At 33.3% G+C, this 24,892-nt stretch overlaps 3 protein-coding genes across 18 annotated transcripts in view; 1 reads left to right on the top strand and 2 right to left on the bottom strand.

Annotated features, from left to right (window-relative positions):
- Positions 1-14,518, bottom strand: part of ova (ovaries absent) — a 22,424-nt gene extending 7,906 nt beyond the window's left edge. For all 16 annotated transcript variants that reach the window (XR_013874827.1, XR_013874828.1, XR_013874830.1 and 13 more), the window contains exons 1-21: positions 14,446-14,518; positions 13,377-13,516; positions 13,120-13,198; positions 12,757-12,807; positions 12,547-12,601; positions 12,410-12,474; positions 12,005-12,088; positions 11,412-11,509; positions 10,824-10,944; positions 10,074-10,174; positions 9,603-9,681; positions 9,039-9,127; positions 8,670-8,731; positions 8,087-8,165; positions 7,231-7,296; positions 6,611-6,674; positions 5,976-6,068; positions 5,386-5,445; positions 4,837-4,994; positions 3,156-3,294; positions 2,328-2,413 (exon numbers count right to left, since the gene is read on the bottom strand). Coding sequence is in view for 1 of the 16 variants with exons in the window: in XM_080147803.1 (XP_080003929.1) it covers positions 2,328-2,413; positions 3,156-3,294; positions 4,837-4,994; positions 5,386-5,445; positions 5,976-6,068; positions 6,611-6,674; positions 7,231-7,296; positions 8,087-8,165; positions 8,670-8,731; positions 9,039-9,127; positions 9,603-9,681; positions 10,074-10,174; positions 10,824-10,944; positions 11,412-11,509; positions 12,005-12,088; positions 12,410-12,474; positions 12,547-12,601; positions 12,757-12,807; positions 13,120-13,198; positions 13,377-13,489 (1,742 nt within the window). In the remaining 15 variants the exon portion in view is untranslated. The remainder of the gene's footprint in view (positions 1-2,327; positions 2,414-3,155; positions 3,295-4,836; positions 4,995-5,385; positions 5,446-5,975; positions 6,069-6,610; positions 6,675-7,230; positions 7,297-8,086; positions 8,166-8,669; positions 8,732-9,038; positions 9,128-9,602; positions 9,682-10,073; positions 10,175-10,823; positions 10,945-11,411; positions 11,510-12,004; positions 12,089-12,409; positions 12,475-12,546; positions 12,602-12,756; positions 12,808-13,119; positions 13,199-13,376; positions 13,517-14,445) is intronic.
- Positions 1-24,892, top strand: part of LOC145305336 (uncharacterized) — a 137,517-nt gene that overhangs the window by 30,855 nt on the left and 81,770 nt on the right. The gene's annotated exons all lie outside the window — the stretch shown is intronic.
- Positions 14,516-24,892, bottom strand: Rad17 (Rad17 checkpoint clamp loader component). The gene is made up of 15 exons (XM_080147805.1): positions 24,275-24,892; positions 23,775-23,874; positions 23,407-23,472; positions 22,886-22,985; positions 22,525-22,630; positions 22,322-22,425; positions 21,412-21,950; positions 21,066-21,169; positions 20,757-20,903; positions 18,197-18,299; positions 17,644-17,729; positions 17,081-17,181; positions 16,611-16,709; positions 16,223-16,285; positions 14,516-15,459 (listed from the first exon to the last, which is right to left on the bottom strand). Exons 1-15 carry the CDS (start codon positions 24,358-24,360, stop codon positions 15,380-15,382), a joined length of 1,884 nt encoding a protein of 627 aa, XP_080003931.1. The 5' UTR covers positions 24,361-24,892; the 3' UTR covers positions 14,516-15,379.

Below are 24,892 nucleotides of genomic sequence, written 5' to 3'. Positions count from 1 at the left end.
TTTAGATAATCCAGCAAGTTGGGGACCGACCCCAGCGGGCTAGGTGGGTGACCCACAGGGGTGTAGTGCATTTTACTAAAGTATGTGTTGTCATACATCAAATTATAGGTTTTTTATGTCAAGAAACTCAAATTCAGAGCTATTTTAAGCATTAGACTGACCTAAGGCTAACCCCCGCGGATTAGGTGGGTGGCCTGCAGGGGTAAATTTTCCAAATTATGTGTTGTTATACATGAAACTATAGGTTTTTAAAGTCAATTTGGAGCTAAAAAAACACAATAGCAACCTGATGCTAGTTTTTTCGTATTATGTGGTATACATTAAATTAAAAAAATTGTATCCTATTAGCATATTAAATTCTTCCATCGCTAACACTGTACTATCAAAATTGAAATTCTTTCAAATATATGCCATATAAATGTAGTTTAACCAATCAACCAGGAAAAAATATGCAGTTCACTAAATTAGGTTCAAATGCATTTCGTGAAACTACCCCTTTGAATTTCTGGACCTAAAAAACCTATAATTTTATGTATGACAACTAAAAATGCATTTAACCCCTGCGGGCCACGCACCTAGCCTGCTGGGGTCTTAAATCTTAAATAATGTTCTTATAAATAGACACAATTTATTCCAGAAAAAAACCATAAAAAAACAAGTAAGGTTCTAGGTTAGGTAAAAACTTGCAGGTATCCCCCCTAGCCCGCTGTGGCTAGCTTCAGATTAGTCTGATGCTTTTATTAGCTGTAAATTTGAGTTTCTTGACCTTAAAAACCTATACTTGGATGTATGACAACACATACTTTTAAAAAAAAATGCATTTAACCCCTGAGGGACACCCACATAGCCCGCTGGGGTCGGTCTTCGACTTGCTGGATCATCTGAAATAAGGTCCTCATGAATGGACAGTTTATTTGAAAAAAAAACTAAAAAAAAAATATTAAATGTAAGTTTCTAGGTTAGGTTAGGTAAAATGCACTTAAGCCCCGTGGGCTACCTATTTAGCCCGCTGGGGTTAGCTTCAGATTAGTCTAATGCTTATTTCAGCTCTGAATTTGAGTTATTTGACCTAAAAAACATATAATTGGATTTATCACAACATATATATTGGGGAAAATGCACTTAACCCCTGCAGGCCACCCACCTAGCCCGCTGGGGTCGGTCTTAGACTTGCTTAATCATCTGAAATAAGGTCCTCATGAATGGACAGTTTATTCTAGAAAAAAAACCTAAAAAAAATAATAAATGTAAGTTTCTAGGTTAGCTTAGGTAAAATGCACTTAAGCCCTGTGGGCAACCCAGCTAGCCCGCTGGGGTTAGCTTCAGATTATTCTAATGCTTATTTTAGCTCTGAATTTGAGTTCTTTGACCTAAAAAACATATCATTTGATGTATCACATCATATATATTGAAAAAATGCACTTAACCCCTGCGGGCCACCCACCTAGCCCGCTGGGGTCGGTCCCCGACTTGCTGGATCATCTTAAATAAAGTCTTCATTAATAGACACAGTTTATTCAAGAAAAAAACCTGTAAAAATATAAGTAAGTTTCTAGGTTAGGTTAGGTAAATGCTCTTAAGCCCTGCAGAAAGCCAACCTAGCTCGGGGGGGGGGGGGGGGTAGCTTCAGGTCAGTCTAATGCTAATTTTCGCTCAGAATTTGAGTTTCTTGACCTAAAAAACCTATAGTTTGATATATGACAAGATATATATTAGAATAAATGCACTTAACCCCTGCGGGCCACCAACCTAGCCCGCTGGGGCTAGCTTCAGATTAGTCTAATGCTTATTTTAGCTCTGAATTTGAGTTCCTTGACCTAAAAAACCTATAATTTGATGTATCACAACAAATATATTGGGAAAAATTAACTTAACCCCTGCAGGCCACACACCTAGCCCCCTGGGGTCGGTCCCCGACTTGCTGAATCATCTTAAATAATGTCCATATGAATAGATACAGTGTAATTAAGTTAAAACCCTAAGAAAAAACAATTTAAGGCAAGTTTCCACATCAAAATAGACCAAAAAAAGCCTAAAAACCCCATTTCCGCAGGGTTTTTCTTACCTAACCTAACCTAAAAATAAAATTTTTTGGATTTTTTTGCCATTTAGATGTAATACCTATAGGACTAGGCTTATATACCAAGTTTGAAGGGTCTAGCTCAATATTTAGACCATTTTGCTCACGGTTTAAGAGCTTATGTCATTACGCACCCCCCCCTTACTGAACCAATTGAGTTCTCCTATTTAGTATTTAGACAAGGAACACGTGACATAGGTCAAGAGATGGTTTTAGGCTTTTTAGCTTTAATAATGATAACACGTACCTTTCATTCTCTTTGCAGGGACTGGTGGGTTCAAATTCGTCGAGCGGCTCTATCAACTTCACTGAGATCAGGGGAGATGAGGAACTCTAAAATATGAAGAAATTACCTACCCAATGAAAACCAAACATTTTTGACAACATAAATTGTTACAGATCAAACAATGTATATTCTAAATGGGATCCCCTGCTAAAGAAGGAGTAGGGGAAAAAAAGCAATATGAGGAAGGGGGGGGGGGGAATAAATAAGAAAAAAAAGTAATGAAAACATTTTTTCCATTGGGGAAAAAACTAGAAAAAATATGTAAGAGGGGTAAAAAATTGTGGATTTTGTCATCTATATCAATGAATTGTAGCAGATTAAAAATGATCCTCCATAATATTCTCACTTAAGAAATATTCAGTACAATACAGAAGCCCTTTATAGTGCCTATAAAAAAAAGACGTCATAGAATTTAAATGACCAATGATATGCCAATATGAATACACTGACTAAAATACCAATAGCAAGCCAGTAAACATTTGTATGATTATTGACCAGTATGACCTCATTTTTTATAGGCACTATTAAAAGCCAGGGTCTAAAGGGAAAAGACAATGTCCGGTAAATTGATGTATTTTTCCAATTATGGTAACAAAATTACACCTTCTATACAATTGCAATTAATGGTTGAACATTTGGACACTCAAATTAATGAACCAGCCAACCAAACTTCAATAAACGTCCCCAAAGTTGTTATGCTGACGAAAAAGAAAAGATTATTATGACTTTGGGGACTAATGTAATAAACAGCCCAATGTCCCCTCCCTTCCTGCATAACTTGGCACTAACCTTTTGTAAGTTTTGTTGGTGGCTGGAGGATGGTGAAGATACAAAGTAATGGTGACGTGGTAACGGGGGCGGGGGCTTCACTAGGATTCGAACCCGATGGTTTGTGTCCTCAGGATCCGGCATCTCTACATCGCTATCACTAAACAAGAAAAGTTTCTTTGTGAAAACTATTCTTATTAACAAAGATACATTACCTAACTTCTGTGTAACTTAAAACAGTTATTATAAGCTCAATTTAAATACATTTTATATCATTTTCATCCATCTATTTACATCAAACACTTAGAAGTAATAAAATAATTAGGGTTGGCAATCCGTCTAATTTTTGGACATGATTCGGTTTTTACAAGAATCCGTCAAAAAATAAAACGGATTCTCCGCGGATTCCGGATTCTTATTTTTTTGACGGATTCCGGATTCTAGCAATATTTTAAAAGGCTTTTTAAAAAATCAAATTATACCGGTCACTGGAAAGAATCTAAAGCTGCTTTTATTTATATTTTCAAAGGGGTTTGAAAGAAAAAACTCAAGACGCTAATTTTAGCCTCAATTAAGAATCTGAATTCGCTATAAAAAAACGGATTCCGGATTCGGATTGCCAACCCTAAAAATAATACTAAAAAATTTACAGCTAACGTTCTGAAAAGAATAAAACAACATGCCTTCATATCAAAAGATGTTAATTTTTTTTAACAGTAAACATTGGCTTAAGAAATACTTATTAACACATCAAAACTCACAACAAGGATACCATCATTCAAAAAGGAAAGCTCTGAAATGGATGGACAAACGAACATTAACACTTGTAGAGTGTCAGAACTGAATAAACTGAATATTAATGGATAAGTTTATAAGCACAAAATTGTAAGTAAATTTGTTGCAAAACTAAAATTACATGATACTGTTTAAGGACAGGCTGACGTTTTTAGGACTTGATTATAGAGATGCTTCGCTTATACCTTTTTGTAATATGAATCAGTATTCAAAGAATCACATGAATAGGATAATTTTTACATACAAAAATTTGTTGTCAAAACAGTAAAAAAAATCATCTTAATAAAATGGACGTACGGACTTTCTAGTAGGTAGCAATTATAGAGTTGTTGCACTTTCTAAGTCGTACCTAACTAATACAGAACTCAGCATACAAAGTTTAAAGTCGATAAGACAATTCTAATCTGTTTAAATTAACAAAAAGAGCTAACTGTAACGGACGGTCTTACCGACAGACCCTACTTATAAAAAAGCTTCGCTTTTAAAAATGAATTTCTACTAGGGTTGGCAATCCGAAATCCGGATCCGGAATCCGCCCAATTTTTGGGCCAATTTTGGAATCCGGATCCGGAATCCGTTTTTTAATAGCGGATTCCGGATTCTTAATTAGTAGGCTAAAATTAGCGTATTGAGTTTTTTCTGTCAACTCCGCCTTTTTGAAGGCAATGATTATAATCATTATATATAATATCTTTTAAAATTTGGTTCTATTCTCGGAAGTGAATTATAGAGAACACCAAGAACATTAATTTTTAGGACATGTGTAGCACTTAAATTTTTAAATTTATAAAAAAAGCCTTTAAAATTATTGCCAATTATAAATCCGGAATCCGAATCCGGCCCAAAAATTCGACGGATTGCCATCACTTATTTCTACCCAGCATGGATGGAAAAGACTTGAACTAACCTTGTTTCAATGGTAATGGCTGAGCCAGGCGAGCTCTGTCTGCTGGGTGCCACGTGATTGTTGTGGGTGTGACTGCTTCTCACAGCAGCAGCGGTCAGCCGGGGAGAGTGGGAGGGGGTGGAGTCGGGCGTCAGACTTGGGGTTTTAATCTGTAACGGCTGCAACAAAAAATACTAGATTGTTATTGATTAATATACACACACAGGCTTACATTTTAGGGCTAAATACAGAAATACAAGGCCTAAGAGACAGTATTATGTCTTATTTATTCCAAAAAGCTTTCCAATAAAGGTTATGAAGTTTAACTAAATTGTAAAGTAAAGGCGTTAAGACGATTATAAAATGACTAAAGGACCGCATTATTTCCCAAAATATTTTTAAAATGTTCGCCTCTGGTCCAAAAAAACTGGAATAATTTATAAGATTTTTAATTTATTAATCGGTGAAAATTCTCTGTAATTCGATACGCTACATGATTTTTAGTGTGGCTGTGGTTTAATCCAGCGGAAATAAATCGGATTCGGGGCCACGCTTGTAAGTTGCCCATACCTGACTAAAACTTTTGTTGCTGGCCATTTCTGAATCAGTATCCTGGTCCTCCTCCTGTTCCTGAAAAATATTTAGTTGGGTTATAAGGTGATTTTTCCTTCATAGTGTTAAGCAAACAATGACGCCCCTCCTCATTATTTAAACCTCTAGGACTACCATGTACCCATTATAATCGAAGATAACCTAACCTTACAAAAAATACGAATTATTTCTCACTCCGTCTTTTCAGTTTATTTCCAATAAATTAAAATCAGTTTTATGTTAGGTATTTAATAATCAAAGGAAAATAGGTATTTACTTTCAAATTTTTTTTTGCATGGTTACTCTGTATTAGTTTTAAAAATTACCTAACACTGTCGCTATTTTTTTACAGGACAATAAATTTCAAAGGATTACGGTAGTGCATAAAAAGAGTAAAATAACCCAGGAATAATGTAAAGCCAACAAACGAAATAAATTTAAAGTAGGTAATATTTGGGGGGCAGAAAAAAAGGTCGTCAATTCTACAATCTGTTGACCTTCAACGACAGCTGAAAATCACGTACACAGGTTTCGTGAGATTTAGATGTTTGTATAAGCTGAAATGTAACCTGTTGAGCCGCCCATCTCGCCATTCTCTCCCTGTATTTGGCCATGTAGAACTGTGTCAGCTCGGCTCCTATCTTTCGCAGTTTCACTCCAGACTAGAAACAAAAATTGGTAATATTCATTAATCGCATCGTATCATAGGCAGCTTTCCGCGGATATTAAATGAAAGATTATAAGATTAAACCCAATTTTGTTAGCCCCGAGATGCCGAAGGCCTGGCCAAGAAACATAGTATTAATTTAAGATTTTGATATTCGAAGAAAACTGGATATAATACGAAACTATACATGATTTTTCAGTATGACTTAGAACCGGTTTTGAAGCCATTCTGGAAAATGGTTTTCTCGTGTGCAGGAATGAAATACAACAATAGGGGTTTCTCAAGCAGAAAAATCAAAAAGAAATTCAAAGTCATTGGATTGCTTAAAAAACTTTAGGTACCTCCTCATAAAATCTAGATTGGTTGATTCAAACTAGCAGAGTCCTAACTTTTCTACCAATAATTTTAATGAACAGAAGGTGTAAGTTTAATTATCATTATTGGAATGTACATAGGTTTTTCGTTCATTGTCTTATCCCTTAAGATCCCTGCATGCAATGTGATTTTAGAGCTTCAAAACTAAAAATAAATTCTAACCTTCTTTTTATTTGTTCTTCTCCATAATCTGAAGGAGTGGGGTGTCAAACCTCGCTTTATATCTCTAAAATATATTTAAGATGTTGATTCTGATTAAGTAAGGACAATTTTGTTACTAAGTAATCAGAGAGATATGGGACAATTCGCTGTTAATTACCTACACTAGTCCCAAAAGTTTTTGATAACGTTTTCTTATTCGCTGGCTTAACAACTTTGGGGACGTTTTAATGAATTTTGATAAGTTGGTTTATCAAGTTAAGTGTTTAAACGTTTCAACAAATAATTATAATATACAGAAGGGGTAATTTAGTGTGTCAACAATAACATTGAGGATGTTCATTAACTTATCGGCCATTGTCTTATCCCTTTAGATCCCTACTAAGTAATGTAGCAAAATAAAGAAGAACAGTCAATTTTATATATTTATACAAATACATAATGGTAATTTCACACGATTGCCTCATAGAACACGGACACCACAATTTGCCTGATTTATTAATATTAAAGAATAATTCATTTGCAATTGAAAAGTTATATCTCAATGTTACTAACCATAACTGTAAAAAATCACCTAAAAATAACAGATTTTTATAAAAAAATATTAAATTTTTTGTTTATACCTTAGTCTATCTAACCGCTGCTTTTTGTTGAAAGAATAAATGTGAACGTAAGAGCCAGGTTTTCGCCTAAAATAAATATAAAAATTTAATATTTCATGCAATAAATGAAAACAGAACAGTCCCGCACATGATGTCTCTGTTTGTGTTTCTGTTCCAACCGAAAAGGTCATGATAACCGATTGACCAATTTGGTTCTTCTTTTAAGGATGCTTTATTATGATCTTAACTTAACTATGAGAAGGGTATGTCAATCTCCGCTTTAATAGAAGGGGGGGGGGGGAGTTCTGACACATTTGCGTAAACCTGGTATATAGGCTTTTTCTTTAGACTGAGAGGATAGGTTATTAAAGATAAAATCATTCTTACATGATGAACTTTCCTAAGTTTTAAGATATTTTTTTTGGATTGGCCTCCAGGTTCCGGAGCTCCAGGCCTCCAGGTGGTCTCTGTACAGGTAAAAATGAAAAAAACAAAATTTTTTTTTTAAGAGTTAAAGGTCAGCTTATGAAACAAAATATGCACGTTTTTTCTTCAAATATCATTATGTGAATAACATTAAAAAAATGCATATTTTGTTTTAAAAGTTAACCTCTAACTCTTAAAATTTTTTTTTCCATTTTTACCTGTACAGTACAGAGACCACCTGGAGGCCTATCCAAAAAATCTTAAAACTTGGAAAAATTCATCATATAAAAATGATTTTATCGTTTAAAACCTGTCCTCTTAGTCCAAAGATAAAGCCTATATACCAGGTTTACGCAAATGTGTCAGAACTCCCCCCCCCCCCTTAATATATAACATAACAGACAATAATATTATAGAGTAGCTTCACATGTTCGAAATGATATTAACTTACTTTGCCCCCCTGTACACGTTTGGAAATTTAGTTCTGATATCTGCGTAGGCATTGGAACCTCTCAGTGCAGGAATTGTACCTAAAATAATAAAGAAATATAAAACTTTGTTTTTCAAAGAGCCAAAAATCATTAGGTGTGTTAAAATGGACATACGGACTTACTTTCTGGGAATGAATATAGAGTAGTTATGCTTTCTAAATTATACCTAACTGATACAGGAATCATACCAAGTTTAATATTAAAAGGACAATGCTAACATTCCTAAATAACGATAAGAGCTATCCTTTACGGGACAGTGGAACTCTAAATGGGGACAAACTTCGTTTTTAAAAAATAAAAACGGAGCATAGAAAGAAAACGAAGTAGCGAATGTCGTCGTATCTTCACAGTAGCTTTTCTCCTATTTCTAGCCCCCGCAAGAGGCTCCAACCCTGCAGGGCAATGATTAACATTTACCTAACCTAACATAACCTAAAACAACCTATCAAAAGCTGCTTTGAAAATACGACGAAACCCACTACTTCATTTTCTTTCCATGATCCTACAAAACAACTAAACCCTGCGGGGCTACTAATTTCATACCTGGACATTTGGCCTCTAATTGGTTGTTATAGTCCTCGGCTGACATGTGTCCCCGCATGGACCTAAATACAAGATAATTATGTCAATATTAGGAAAAATTCAAGGAAGGGGACATTGAACTAGTAACTGGTTCCCAAAGTGTATCATCATTGGGGATGTACATCAATTTTTCGGCAATTGTTTCTTCCCCTTAGATCCCAGTTTTTTTTACAAATATAAAAATGTACAATCGTAATATTAAAACCAGTTTTGATAAGCCGTGCCTTCGCATGTCGGGGCTAAAATGACTGGTTATAATCTAATAATTGTACATTCTTTATATCCGCGGAAAGCTGTTTATAATACGATGCGATAAATAACTAATCCTACCTGGAAGCCGGATGTTGCTGGTCCAAGGTTAACCTGGAGCCTTTGATGATATAACTTCCAAGTGGTGATGATACATCAATATCCAAATACTAAACAAGATTAGTTATTATGAAAACGTACAAAACCCAGGGGTGTAAATTCTGCCAAAGGGGAAATTAAATATGTGGGAGGGCAAAAAATTTTAAGAAATAAACAGTCTTGAAAACATTTTTTCCCATCCTGGGGGGGGGGGGGGGGGGAAGGAAATAAAACAAGCCAAATATGTAGAAGGAGAAAAAAATAATTAAACAAAGAGAACAAAATATTATTCCACTTTCCCCCTCCTTAGAGGGGAAAACTAGGGGGAGGGGGGGAAATGAAATAGTTTGCATATAGGGAAGAATATGCAGAATATACACTCCTGCTTTCATATAAAGGAGTACAAAACTTTAAAAATCTGGAAATAAAATTAAAATAGTCTTAGTAACATGAAATGTGATTGTCTCAGTAGCTGCTAAACTAATATGGCTCTATTTAATTTACAAAAATTTTCTTATAGGCACCGATAAATCAACAAGAACAAACCTTTTCATAGCTGGCGGCTCTGGGTCGTTCGTCCTCCTTTAACTGTTTCTTGGCCGGCGGCTTTTTTACGTCCATTAATCTAAATTATGGTAAACAAAAATAACAATATTCTTAAGAAGCAGAGCATACAATTGGAAGTTGACATTTTAAATTTTAGAAAAAGCATATTTTTATCGCCTATGCGTATAACAAGCCTGTGGTGGGACCCTGTTACTGCGGGTCAATTCTGACCTCTTCCTGACCTAAAAGTGAACTAAAACCTGTTTTTTTTATCAAAAAAAGTTCATGTTCGTGGTCCAATGAAATGCTATACGAGGGAAAGAGCATTTTTTTAGTTGGAAGGGAAACGGTAGTCGCGACTTAACTTTAATTAATCTTATACCCAATTTATTTTTGTATAAAAAGATAATGACAGAAAAATTAACCTTCCACAAAAAAGTTAAAATCAGCCACAAAAATTAAAATACTTACTTGAGATACTTTAGATATTGTGATTGTTTCTTTTTATCTTTTATCGTCGTTTCTGTGGGTTCTTCTAATTCTGGTTGTGGCGCGCATTTCTTTTCATGGGCCTAAAAATGTAAACATTAGATACCTAGAGGATTCATTGGGAGGTAATGGGTTTTAATCTTTTCGAAAAATGTGTCTTTACTACTGGAGTTTAACTGTTGATTTGTCAGATTTACATAAATGTAATAAACGTGAAGATTTATGAAGTTAGGATTTGAAATTTTAAGAATTACCCATCAAATAGAGATGAGATGGATTTTCCAAAAGACATTTGAATTTTGACAGAAATTTTCTTCCAAAAAAATATCTTTCTCAATTCCAATTGAGTTTCATATGTACAAACATTGCATTATCTCTTCTTATTTTAATTTTATGTGTTATTTATTTTATGTGTTATTTATTTCGCTTGCTCATCCTCATGCTCATAAACTAGGTATTGGAACTTTAATTCAATCATGATTAGTTGATTTAGCTTCAAGAATGTGCAAACTTTTTAACCAATAATTTTTAAGCTACTAAAGGGGAAATTTTATATCATTGGAGATGTACATCAATTTATTGTCCATTGTCTCATCCCTTAAGACCCCTGAACACGAGGGTGTTTATAGGAGCATTACACGAATATACACAGAAGGGTCTAAAGAGTCAATGAAAGCAATTTGGACAGACGTTTTAGAGATCTTTAATGGCCTACAAATGCAAAATACTAACAATTAGTTTGGGAAGAGACTCGAAGGTAATATCACAGGTATCGCAGAGATACAGTTCTGCCAGGCACTTGGACATGGCAGGATCTGACGTGGTAGCAGCTGGCAGGGTCGCCAGCAGTCTCCTAAACAAACATTTTATGTACATCTATATCACAAAGTTAATGGTAGGATGTATATTAGAAGCTTAAGATCTCAGTAACCACTGAATCGAGAAAGTAGTGATACTCAAGGAACCCAAAGTGGTTTTATGCTATTTCCAAGAGGGTAGAAAATTAGTGTATAAATTATCATAATATGATACATGATTTTTCAGTATGTCTCGGAACTGATTCTAATCCAACGGATATTAATTGGTTTCGAAGCCATACTAGAATAGTTATTTATCGCAGCGTGTTATAGATAGCTTTCCGCAGATATTAAAAACGTAGGCCCTGGTTAAAAAAACTGGTATTAATTTTATTATTTCAATTTATATTACTTGCAGAAAATTTCTGTGATACATGATTTTGCCGTATCACTCAGAACCGATTCTAATCCGCATACCTAATAATCGGTTTCGAAGCCATACTGAAAAAAAAAGATTATTTACCTTGTTTCTTTTTTCTTCATGGGAGAAGAAATAGAAAATTTGGTCTCAGAACTTCCCGACACCTTTTTTCCAGGCCGTTTGTACTCTTTGTCATAATCCTTGAAAAAAAAAGGATTAATTTTCATAAAAACTTATGCATTTTAAATAAAAAAAGCTAACTATGTATATGACGTAGAAACGTACAAACGTACAAACGCTATAGAACATCTGGAACTAAATGATAGGAGGCATTATTCATAATTAAAATTGAAACAAACGAAAATATTAACTACAAAAAAAAATACACAACAATGGGTGATTTGGCATGGCAATAGCTTCAATGGTGTAAAATTTGAAACTATGAAGAAAAGGTCCATTTGTAAAAAAGCGACAGCTTGTCTACTGTTAGAACTTAGTTCCGAGGATTAAATCACTCCGTTTTAAACAAATTGGAATAATGACCGAGAAAAGGGTGGTTATCAGTGGCCCATTCACCAGATGGGGGAATTATACCGAAAATTTAAATTACCACTATTACTATCATTATCATACCAATGCTTAAGTTTGACTCGAACCTTTAACACAGGGAAAGGAGGACATAAGATAATAAATACCTGATTTTCAGCTTTAAACGTGACAAGAAGCTTCTTGTCTTTTCTCTTTATCAAAGATCTTGTTCCGTCTCCATTGTTTATAACCTTAAAAATATATCATTAATTTAGAATCTAGCTTGAGATATTTTTAATACATGATATAATGGGTACCTAGCTAGATCTTAAAGTTAAAACTGCAATGGTTCTTCTGTTTAAGGTAAGATGGTTCAAATCTAAGGCATTTTTAGGCTATTTAGGCTTTAGCACATCGGTAAATCTTTCCATATAATATTATTTTGCTACTAATAAAATGTTTCCCCAACCCCCCAAAAAATTAATAATAGGAAATTTTTTTTTTTCGAAGAATCGAAGGTGGACACTAACACTTGCTAATTATAGAGTAGCAACACTTTTGTACAATTGAACCTGTAGGTTAGCCACTCCACCAGTATAATCCAACAACTTTCGACAAAATTCAATCAAAAAGGTACCTGAAAAAAAGTTATGTTAAAATTATAAAAGTTTACTTTCAAAAGTTTTTTTTTGTAAAAATAAATACTTACATTCATGAAAATTATAGCAGCTTCTTATTGCTTTCTTTAGCAGCATACTTAGTTTCTAAAACAAAAATTATATACATTTTTTAATTGGGTAGATAAGTATTCACATTAATTTTAAGAGAACCTATGATAGGAAAATCATAATTTTGGTTTAAATAAGGTAATATTTTGACAATCCGATCAGCATCAGAATTTGTGAACTAGTTAACTTACCCCTCTGTTTTTGTCTTGCTTCATGAGGATAGTTTCAGAAAATTCAAAATCCTAAAAACATAAGAAACTGTAATATACCATGTAAGGTAGGTACAACAGTTAACATGACACGGTACATCCGGTTTTGAAACTAACAACAGATGAGACACAAGAAAAAGGCATTTACATTATTAAAATAAGTGTTATATTTAAAGCTACTTCTTTACCCAATATATGTAATTATAACAGTTTTATTCGAACGTACCTTCGGCCCCTTGGGACTAATAAAACTGGTAATAAAGTTACAGAGTTCTAGTCTACAGAGACATATTGGAGAAATTAAAGCTGTATAGAATAAGTTTTACGTGCTACAATGAATCTTACATTTGGCCACCAAATGGGGGTTTCCAGTTCATCCAGATCCGGGATATCCTTGCGGTTTCCCTCGCATTTTATCACAAACCTAAAACAAAGAAGACAGTTATGTTCAGCAAATCGGTATAGAATTACTTGGATAGTGCATCAAATTTTCGCTTACTCTAATTTATTGAAACTTCCAACTGGCTAATATAACAATACCCCTCAATACCTAGGATTCTTTCTTCTATTCTATATATTCCCAAATATATTTGCTAAGTTACCTAAGAAATGCTTGCAGCTCCTCGAGGCTCATCAGCTCCAAGCTAGTTGGGTTCCCGTTCACAAAGAGGAGGGGAAGGTTTGAAACCTTCACTTTAGGGTTGACAGGCGTCATTCTGATTGGTTAGTAGGTTAAAGCACTAGTTTTATTTTTAGTTAGGCATGTTTTTCTGATTTAGAGTACTAGGGACCTTTTTATAAGGCCCTTTGATTGCACAATCTTTGTACAAGATCACTTTAGTCAATACTTCTGTTTAAATGATGAAAATTTATTGAAGGACGCATTTCACTAAAAAACGGACCACAAATATAAAAACAAGGGATCTAAAGGGATAAGACAAAGCCCGATAAATAGATGTACATTAGGGTGGGTCGATTTTTGACATTTTTTTCTGAGACCTAAGCGGGGATCTGCAAATGATTCTTATGATTATAATACACCTCTGGATGATTTAAAATTTATCTTAAGTCTTAAAACCGCAGACGACCAGACATACAATTGTATAGCTATTTGTAAATGGGAGTAAAAAATTTATTGAATCAGAAATTACTATGGCTTCATGGTGCTCCCAGGAAAGGCATTGAGGAGTAGAATCAGGAACTTTTGACCGTTTAAAAAAATCTCGTTCCTAGCCTGAGAAAATGTCAAAAAACCTCTAAAAATTGGACAATTCTCAATAAACCTGAAAAAATAGTGTTTTTTTTAAATTTCTAAGGCTAGGAACGAGATATTTTGAAACTGACAAAAGTTCCTGATTCTACTCCTAAAGGCCTTTTCTGGAAGCACCATGAAGCCATAGTTCTGATTCAAAATTTTTTTGAAATATCGTCTTTGCATATTAATAAGTAATAAAATACATTTTTAAGTGGTCGCATTCTAAAACTCAATTTTTTAAAATTCTTTTTCAGCCAGAATGTTTTTTAAAGTTAATTTTATCTGTTGCATATCCCCTCTTTGTCTAATTCCCATATGAACACGCCCTAATGTACATCCCCAATGGGGACTAGTGTAATAAACTGTCCAATATTCCTTCGCTCTCCGAATAAAAAAATAATAACTAAAAAATTCCTTAAAGACAGTGACAGTTAAATCTCAGTACTCGCCATCAAACATTATTCAGACATTGTTTTCCATCAAAAATCTGAAATATCACAATTCGTTGATTTTTTTGAGATCAAAATTGGGTTATGGTTTTAAGTGGAATGATACAAAAAATAGAACCGCAAAGTTTCTGAACTTTAATAGGAAGAGAAAAGACAAGGGGGGGGGGGAGTTCTGACACTTATGCGTAAACAGTGATTATAGGCTTTGTCTTTGGACTGAGAGGATAGGTTATAAGGGATACAATCATTCTTATATGATGAATTTCCCCCAGATTTAAGATTTTTTGGATAGGCCTCCAGGTTCCGGAGCTCCAGGCCTCCAGGTGGTCTCTGTACAGGTAAAAATTAAAAATAAGATTTTTTTTTTTGAAGAGTTAGAGGTTAACTTATTGAACAAAATATGCTTCTTTTTGATTGTTATTCACATATTTGAAGAAAAAACATACATATTTTGTCTCATAAGCTGACATCTAACTCTTAAAAAAAAAAAAATTCATTTTTACCTGTAAAGAGACCACCTGGAGGCCTGGAGCTCCGGTACCTGGAGGCCTATCCAAAAAATCTTAAATCTGGGGGAAATTCATCATATAAGAATGATTTTATCCCTAATAACCTATCCTCTCAGTCCAAAGATAAAGCCTATAATCACTGTTTACGCAAAAGTGTCAGAACTTCCCCCCCCCCCTTGCTTTCAATTTAATATCTATCCATATTCTTCAATTGACAGCAATAACATTTTTTCATAAACTTTATCTCTGTCCTTAATAAATGATTATATACTATATTGTTAAAATAATTAAGCTCTATTTCACGGGGGTTAAGTTTTAAAACTAGATTTCTGAATTGTTTTAAAATTCCAGTGATAGGTAACTGAAATATGATTAACTCTTATAGCACTGCTTTAATCAGAATCATATTCTTCTATAATAAATTCTTCTTCTGCTTCAATGGGTTTCTTATTAGTATTGCCACTACTGGATTCTAAAATAATGAGATAGGTATATTTTACTTTAAACTTTTCTGTCAATCAAAAATAGGTATTGGTTAAATTTTTTTTATAATTTTCTTAAGTAAGACTTTTACAATACATCCTTATATAAAAGGGTACACCGACAAACGTCCTAAAGCGACAAGTCACAAACGTCCTAATGCGACAAACCTCCTAAAGGACAAACGTTCTAATGCGACATCTCTTAAGTAAAACATCCTAAAAAATGTAAAGGTCAAATTTTGTAATGCAAGGATGTATCTGGTTCGAAACTATGCCGTTTGATAGCTAACACAGACTTTGGGAAAACTGTGCAAAGTTATATAAGAAATAAATTTCAGTTAAAAATTATTTCCCTGTGAATTATCGACATTTAGGATTTAATTGTTATAAATTGTTTTTCTGCTGGAGAATTTTGTTTTTATTTAATAATTTTTGAAAAATCTAGGACGTTTTACTTAGGAGATGTCGCATTAGGACGTTTGTCCCTTTAGGAGGTTTGTCGCATTATGAGGTTTGTCGCATTATGAGGTTTAGGACGTTTGTCACATTAGGTTTGTCAGTGTACTATATAAAAGTACCAGGATGTCTGTCAGTCTACGTGATTGTAGGTCAAGATATGGTTCAGTTAACAAGAAGATTAAGCCCAATTAAATTTTTAAAAATTTAATTGGGGGGGGGGGGGGTGAGGTAACACGCCCCTCCCAAGAGAATCCGCCCCTATTGCAGGGACGGAAATGAAATATGATAACCAACCTCCATCAAAATCATCAAGAAATTCTTCAAATAATTCATCATCATCACTCAAAAATTCATCATCTAAATAACAGAAGTTTTTACAGATAGGATATTTATATATATATTGCCGCTATCTTTTCTGTCAGACAAAAAAAGGCAATATATATTATTGTTTATAACAAATAAAATGGGTACATTTTGTATTGAATATCATTTTTGGTTGGCGTACGAAAAAATCACTTGTAGAATATTTTTTAGCAATTGGCCCTTCTTCCAACTTTCTGTTTTTTTTTTATTTTATGAAGATTTAAAATACGTATGATTACTCCTGGGATTTTTATTTTCATAGCTGCAGATAACTACATTTAATAACTATACTAGAACTTAATTGATGTAAATGTTTTACCTTTATTGTCTGAATTCGTGGATTTTTGAGATATTGTGTTAATAGATTTTCCCGAAGAAAGGGTTGGAAAATGGCCAATGTCTTGAAGAGATCGTAATCCTAAATTTATTAAGTTTGATATTAAAAGAATATATAAGGAAAGAAAAAATAGAAAATCTCTTGTCTTTTTTTAAACAGATCTTTTAATTTCAAATAAACTTAAAAGAAAAGTAGACAAGTTTGTCGATTAAAACTTGAAGAAGTAAGATACCAAACATCTGAGGTGGATTCTTTAAAAAAATTTGCTTCACTAATCGCTTAGTGAAGCAAAATTGATTTCGTGAAAAATCCTCCAAAATTACATCAAAATCTAAAAAATTGCTCATGAGGCCATTAGGGGCGTAGCTGCTAGTATTTAACAAAAAGACGTATAGACATAACAGATAAATCTAAGAACATATAAAAGTTGCTACGCTTCAAATATAACGTACCTGGGTACTTGTGTTTAATTTTGGTGAGACAGGGAAGTATCACAGTAGATAATTCTGTTCTGGGGTAGCAACGGTTCAAACTTTTAGCAACTGTTTCTAACCTTAAACATGATTAGTTTTCATGCAAAAAAGTAGCTAATCCTTCATAAAAAAACCCAGAAATTCTACACCAAAGCAACAAAATTTTTAAAATCCGATGAAAAGGCTACGATACGAGGGATCTAAAGGGATAAGACAATGGCCAATAAATTGATGTACATACCTAATGACACAGAATTATCCCTTCAGTAAATTAAAATTAGTGATTGAAACGTTTGAACACTCAACTTACTTAGACCAACCAATTAAAATTCAATAAAAGTCCCCAAGGTTGATAAGCCAACGAATAAGAAAACGATAAGAAAACTTTAGGGACTAGTGTAAAAAACAGCCCACTGTCCATTATCTCTCTCTGCTAAGATACCCAAATTTTCATACTTCATAGGACGACTTAAAACTATTTTCATTAGGTACTTTTTGTAAGAAGTATGCTTTGCTGAATTACTATTTATCTTATTTCTTACCTCTCATTGTTGGTATCGGTTTGTCGTTTAATTGCGTAAAATTCTGGCTTTGTTAGCTTCCGCATTCCTTGACTTGTTGATGGAGACTACAAAAATAACAAGATTGTATAAAATTTAATTACAATCAATCTCTACATATTAGTTATTTATCGCATCGTATCATAGACAGCTTTCCGCGGATATTGAAAAAAAAATTATCAAACAATTTTGCTAGTCGCAAGGGGCCGAAGGCCCGGGTTAACAAAACTGATTTTGATATTATGATTTTTACTTTATCATTCGTAGAAAACTTGCTATAATACGTTACGATAAATGACTTTACACTATGGCTAATTACCGGTTCTAATCCAGCGGATATTAGCTGTTAATTTAAACAAGTTAGAATTGTCCTATAAATATTAAACTTTGCATGATAAATCCTATAACATTTAGGTACGATTGGGAAGCGTAGCGACTCTATAGTCATAACCTGAAAGAACGTATGTCCAATTAGAACATGCTGATGTTTACATTTTTGACAACAAATTGGCGCTGGCGTGTAGAGTAGACGTACCTGATTACAAAACATAACTGCTCTTGACACAATGCTGACTCCATAACTTTTTACATCCAATTTTCCAGTGGTGCCCCAGTCTTGTAGCAGCGGGTCAGATACACTAAAACATAGGCAATTAATTTTGTTGTTGTTTTACTAGAGATGGATCACCCCTAGCCTCTAGGGGAGGGTTGGGGATGTCAGAAAATAGCTTAAAACCATCCAAAGACATCTAAAAAGCTTATGTGAAAATTACAAGAAATTCAGACAAACAATTTCCGAGATCTTTAGTTTCAAACGACAAATCTACTACTTTACTTTCTTACTAGAAGCTACTCACCTAGCATCTAGGTACCCTGTATTCGAAGGGGCAGAGAGGGGTTAACAAAAATTTAGGAATCTAAAAAGATAAGACAATGGCAGATAAATTGATGTACATCCCAAATGATGATACGCAAAATTACCCCCACTATAGATTTGGAGATGCGATCCCCAAATTTAAAAAATCTTTGAACGTACGAACACAACTTTCACAGAAATGCTTCGCATCTAGTCCACTTACCTATATTTACTATAAATTTTACACCATATAAAATTTGGATCTAAATATTTGATTGACATGCCATGGTTATTATCGCGCGCAACTCAGGCACGAGATACAATTACTCTAGCTAGCCCTAAGGCACTTTTTATATGTTTTTATGAATTTATTAGTCTATTCTTACCAATATAATACCTTATATGGGTAATGCTAGCCTAATCATGGTAAACTGTATGTGATTGAATATTGTTATATGCTTATTAAAACATTATGTCTATTGTTAAAGTAACCATGTAACCAACCTGTACTAGTATGTATGCCTACAACCATAGTTTCATTTATGTCACAAGTTTAACATACAAACACTTTATTAAACAGACAAGGGCTTAGATCCTTATAAATAGTTGTTGTTATAACTTGCACTTCTTAAAATATCTCAGTTATTCATTAATTCTCAAACCATCAAGTTCTTCTGGCTTAAAGGTAATGACTTAGTTGTTTGGCATGCATTGTAGTTTAAATTTAGGTCCCTCAGTACTTAGCATGAATTGTGCTTGGGTCGTATGTTAGAGATCTAACACTTAGCACAATTCAATGCTTTGGACTTAGGGCATTTTCTGTCCTACACTACTTATGTTTATTATCACTTATCCTGTAAATATTTTCATACTTAACTTATTCACTTGTAATGTAAATACACTTTATAAAACCATCTTCCTTCTTAACCCTTTACAGTCGGGCCCCTTGCCGCACCTTAATCAGTCGGGGGGGGGGGGGGGCGTTCAACGCCCCCCCTAATTATCTCAGTTCCTATTAGAGCTAGAGGGCTAAATTTTTTTGTGCAAGTCCCCTGTTTGATAATGAATTTCCGACCTTTTATAAGTCTAAGTCAATTTTCGCTTCCTTCACCCTTTTATTTAACAACCTTTGTTTTTAGGTCCTTTTTTACTTAAAAATTTCAAACGGCTGTAATTTTCTTATTTTTGAAGCTAGAAGAAAAATTTTTTTCCAGAAAATGTTTATCTTTATGTAAATTTTACATTAGAAATATCAAAATATAAATTTCAGCGGCCGCAGCTGTACTTGGCAGCTGCCAGCCGCCGCAGTCGGCGGTCGGCGGGAAAACGGCGGCGGATCTTCATGAAATTTTAATACGTTATGTATACATGTAAGAAAAGCTTAAGTTTGAAATTTGAAGTCTCTAAGTCAAAAATTGCGGCCACAGGAGCCTTTTAAAGATTTCTGGAGACCTGGAGGATCAGGACCTGCAGGATCATACCTGGAACCTGAAAGTGATTTGAACACCTGTATTTCATATAAGGATGTACTACTAGAGGATTTTTAGTATTTTGGTATGATAAAATGCTTTGTTTTAGTCAAAAAAATATTTTTGCTCTTTACCTGGATGACCCTGCCAGGTTTGCTGGCATCCTGTGCCCGCCAGGATGGAGATATTCAAAAAATTCCAACTCTCAGTTATGTGTCATACCCATACTTAAAAAGTCAAGCAGTTTGGGCTCTTCATCTTTCACACACAGAAAATGAGATAGAAAAAACCGGATGGGGGGGCGTTCAACGCCCCCCCCCCCGACCGTTAAGGGTTATGTGCTTAATATACTTATATGATATAGATCGAACACCATGACCAGCCATTTATTCTTAGTTTAAAGCAATATAATACTTAGCGTGGGTCTTTGTTGAGCTACCACGGGCTCAACCAAATTCGTATTATACTTGTGGGAGTAAAAGGAAAAGCATTCTAAACTGACGAACCGACGATGAGAATGTCTATGTGTATTGCAGTAAAAGTAGGTTTTTAAGTAGTACTCATAGAAGAGCGATCTCCATACCATAATATTGGACAAGCGCCCCATTCGCACTACCAGATTAATATTAGTGGTTGGACAATCAACTAGATGAACCAACCAATAAAAATTTAATCCCCAAGGTTGGTTGGCCAAAGAATAATACTCCGTTATTATAAGACTTTGGGGACTAGTGTCACATCCCTCCCGGTAAAAATTAATGATAAGTTACCTAAAATAATCCATCATATTTGCAACTTGATGTATATCAGAATAAAATAGCGGGTAGTTGTGGTGTAAAAAACAAGAAAAAGCTTCCTCACTAAGACTAGTCAAATCACATATTTCTTCGGGAGAGTTTACTTCCAATTTCTTCCGTCTAAAACATAAAAACTTATTAGTTGCTTATATTTGCACTTGACACTTTTTCCTAAGAAGATACAATTTTAAATATATTAGGATGTAAAATAAATATAAGTTACCTATTCTTAAATAAATTTGAAGTTTCTTGTTAAATAGTATCAGCGCTACTAAAAAGTACCTTTTATCTTCTAAGTTGGGAGGTAAGTATCCACTCTCAATTTCTTCCCCACGTTTAGAATACAATATTTTTCCGAGAGCATGAAACATATCTAATGTTTTATCCTATTTAAAAAAGGATAAAGACATAAGTTAAAATTTGAAAAACCTCAAATATCGAAATTGGGCCTACAAAAACTAGTTATTTTTGCGCTGTGTAAATGTAAATTCTCTTGTATAGGAATGAGATACATTTTAGGATAAGAAGGAATGCCTTGGTATGAGACCAATCTGACCATATTACATGTATCTTCATTTAACAATATCATTCATAGTATAAAACCGTTTACTTAATCTTTTATCCATGCCTTGTTGCCAACGGTGGACTGAGCACTCGTTTTTGAAGACTTTGTAGATTTTCTTGTTTTAGATTTTGTAGATTTACTAGATGTTGTATTTGTGTTGGAGTTGAAAATTGATGAGTAATCCAAGGCACTTGAGTTAAGACACGAGAATTGCAGCGCATTTATTGCCGCTCTAATATCACCTCCCGTTGATTCACTTAGACTTTCCAAGTCACTTTTGTCCGGAACTCTTACAATGTTATTGCTTTTAGTTTTCTGTGCGTCCGAGGCAATTTTTGTCAACAGCTTAACTACATTTGTTGTATTAGCAGGATTAAACACAATATTTTCAACATCAACACTAGAAATAAAATCTGCTTTAAAGACAGTTTTGAGCAAGGAATCTTTTGATCCAGAATCATCACTACAAATAAAAACAATTGGCGGATTTTGTTTCATCTTTGAATAGGTTTTGAGGATTTCTTGAAATTCAGCTGGGTTGGTTAAGGCTACACTGGGAAAATCTTCGATTAGCAACAATTTGCCATTTGAAGCATTACATCCTATAAAGAAAAAAAAAGTAAAGACATTAGCTTACAGGAAGGGAGGGAACAATCAAAGGGGGAAATAAGAAATTTTGTAGCAGGGGAAAAAATGAATCTTGTACAGAATATACACTCCTGGGTAGTACTTAACCTTTGTAATGCGTCTATAATTAGGTTTACCTAGTAATTTTTTGGGTAATGTAAATTTTAAAAACGCATTAGGTACTTGAGTTTGTAAAGTTACCTACCTTTTCTGAACTACAAAATGAAAAATATAATGTATTATTCCTAGTGTTTCATACAGCATTATGATACACACAGACTTTCGATAGTTACAAAAAGATCACGGAAAACGTTTTGAAGACTACATAGTAGAATATTAATCTTACCTAAAGTGCCATATCTACTTCCTTTAAGCCAATCTCTAAAGTTTTGTTTCTGTGACGTGAAAGTTATTTTGTCTTCAAAATCTTCATAGACTTCAATAATATTCCTTAAAAACAAATAAATATTAATAAGTTATCACAAGACAGTCTTATCCATAAGAAGCGCAGCAATAACAATATAATCATAACAAAACAGGGTTAATTACCTGTTTCTATCTTGATAGGAAACAGATTCCACTGGATTTTCCCAGCTAACAAGTTCGAGTCCCAATTCTTTGGCCAAGGCTATCACAGTCGCGGTTTTTCCACTACCTAGTTTAAGAAAAACAATTTTTAATAATAAGCTTGAATTGTTACAAAGATTAAGAAGATAATGTAAGCTAATTTATGATAAATTGACAATCAGACATGAGGACAAACTTTATTTCAGAGTGACTGACCGTCAAAAAATCAAACAAAAAAAATAGATTTATACATAATAAACGTTACTAAGATACTTTATTCTTCGACTACAACAAAACTATTATGAAACAGTGGAAATTAAATCCTAACATAATTTTTTCTCACCTGATGGGCCAGAAAGTAGGAGAAACTGTTTTCTAGAGGTTGTATAATATGTATATTGACAAGTTACATTTTCTACCAACCAATCCTTTACGCTGGACACCTTTGGACATAGTTTGTTGTTGTAATAGTGAGAAAGAGATACATAATTTATATCTGGGAGAGGGGGGACAATGGCCTGTTTATAACACTAGTCCCGAAATTTTTCTAATAACGTTTTCTTATTCGTTGACTTAACAACATTGTGGACTTTTTGATTGATTGGTTAAGTAAGTTGAATGACGAATCATTTCAACCACTAATTTTGATCTGCAGAAGGGGTAATCTTGTGTATCTTAATTGAGCATGTACATTAATTTATCGGCCATTATCTTATCCCTGACGTAATATTGTGTATTAATGGATATAAATTCCTCCGTCTCACTACTTATTTATAAAATAGATTGATCAAGAAAAACAATCATGTTAATCATGGGCAGGTTTAATGTTATTTTCTTAGCATACAAAAAATAAACAAACGATGCCTTTTTATGATGAACAGCCAATTCGTCAACACTTCCTGGAGAATACAGATCTGACCATAATTCATCCTGAGAAAGTTAAATTGTTATGAAAAGTTTTAACAATCAACAACATATAGCTAGGTTTTAATAAGAAAAAAGTTGTTAATATTACGATCAATTAAAAAGAAAGAAAGTAATGTGTAATATATTACTATTTTAATAGTGATTTTGAAGTAGACAAGATAAGTTATTACAAAATGACGTATTTTCGAATTACAATGATCCCTTTCAATTATTGAATCAACACCAATAATATCATTTCTTATGGCTGTATCTCATCCTATTACATGAAAATTTTATTCTAATAATATAAATAAAATTAAACTTACCGAACTTTTGACATAACTTTTCTTTATCAGTGCAGGTTTCTTGAAAGAATTGTCGATTATTTTTGTTTTCTGTTCTGTAGTTTCCAACTTTCTCTTCTTGCTATAACAAAAATCATAATTTAAACATTATACAAATTAATCCTTGAGGAACTCCGAATCCATTTCAAATAAATTTTAATTTAAATAGGTGTAGGTTCTGAACTGCTATAAAAATAAAAGCGATTACTTCTGGGAGGGTTAGGACAGAAGATTTAGTGTAAAGAAACATATTTATCAAGCAAAAGGCGAGATCCTGTTAATACAGTGTATATAAAGATTTTAAAGATGATCTTATTTCCTTGAGTAAAGAAATACAAGAAAACTATTAATTTTTATATTTAACTTATTATACGAATAAAATTGATATCATTGTAAAGCTGAAGCAATAAAAACATAATGAAATAAATTTAACAAAATATATATAAACTAACTAATATTTATAATTTGCGCGCAAATTTTACCTTGTAGAATTTCTTGATCCATTCGCAAAAAATTGCGAGGAATCGAACCACGAGTCTTTCATTTTATCTAAATAGGGAAAAAACATTAATTAAATCATCATTTAACTTTTTTTTAATAAACAAAGCCTTAAAAACTAAACAAAAACAAAGAAAGGTTTCGCGATATTTAATAAAAATATAAATAATTTAGCATCAAATATTATGCTAAAATCTAATTGTATTTAATTGGTCAAACATTTACTAAATGAAAAAACGCGCAAAATTGTCATTTTCAAACATTATAATCATAAAACAAGTTAATATGTATTCAATAAAAATATAATAAATATAAGTAAAATAATAGTTTAAAACTATAAAAATGTAAATGTCATAAAAATGAAATGTAACACTTTGCACGTTTATTAACCCGCGAAAATTACCTAAAATAATCATAACTTATATATAATTAGTAAAATAATATTTTAATAATCACTAAAATAACAATTTTCACATATTTTTAATAGTTTTTAAATATAAAAATTTGAATAAATTAATTTTATAACCAACAAGTTGCAACCACTGGTCCAGGTACAATATGAATGCCGCTGAATTGCGCATTCTCAAGGTGAAAGTTTATAA

This window comes from Acartia tonsa, chromosome 14, assembly GCF_053477335.1.
Source record: "Acartia tonsa isolate MP-2025a chromosome 14, ASM5347733v1, whole genome shotgun sequence".
Lineage (NCBI taxonomy): Eukaryota > Metazoa > Arthropoda > Copepoda > Calanoida > Acartiidae > Acartia > Acartia tonsa.
This window is presented reverse-complemented; position numbering and strand designations above follow the sequence as displayed.

Excerpts from the sequence above, each read along its gene's own strand:
- Rad17 (XM_080147805.1), bottom strand. The coding sequence starts at position 24,360 with ATGTTTTTTCCCTATTTAGATAAAATGAAAGACTCGTGGTTCGATTCC. Across the intron at positions 23,875-24,274 it reads GGATCAAGAAATTCTACAAG|CAAGAAGAGAAAGTTGGAAA; the intron begins GTAAAATTTGCG and ends TTTTTGTTATAG. Across the intron at positions 17,730-18,196 it reads CAGTTATGTTTTGTAATCAG|TCTCCATCAACAAGTCAAGG; the intron begins GTACGTCTACTC and ends TTATTTTTGTAG.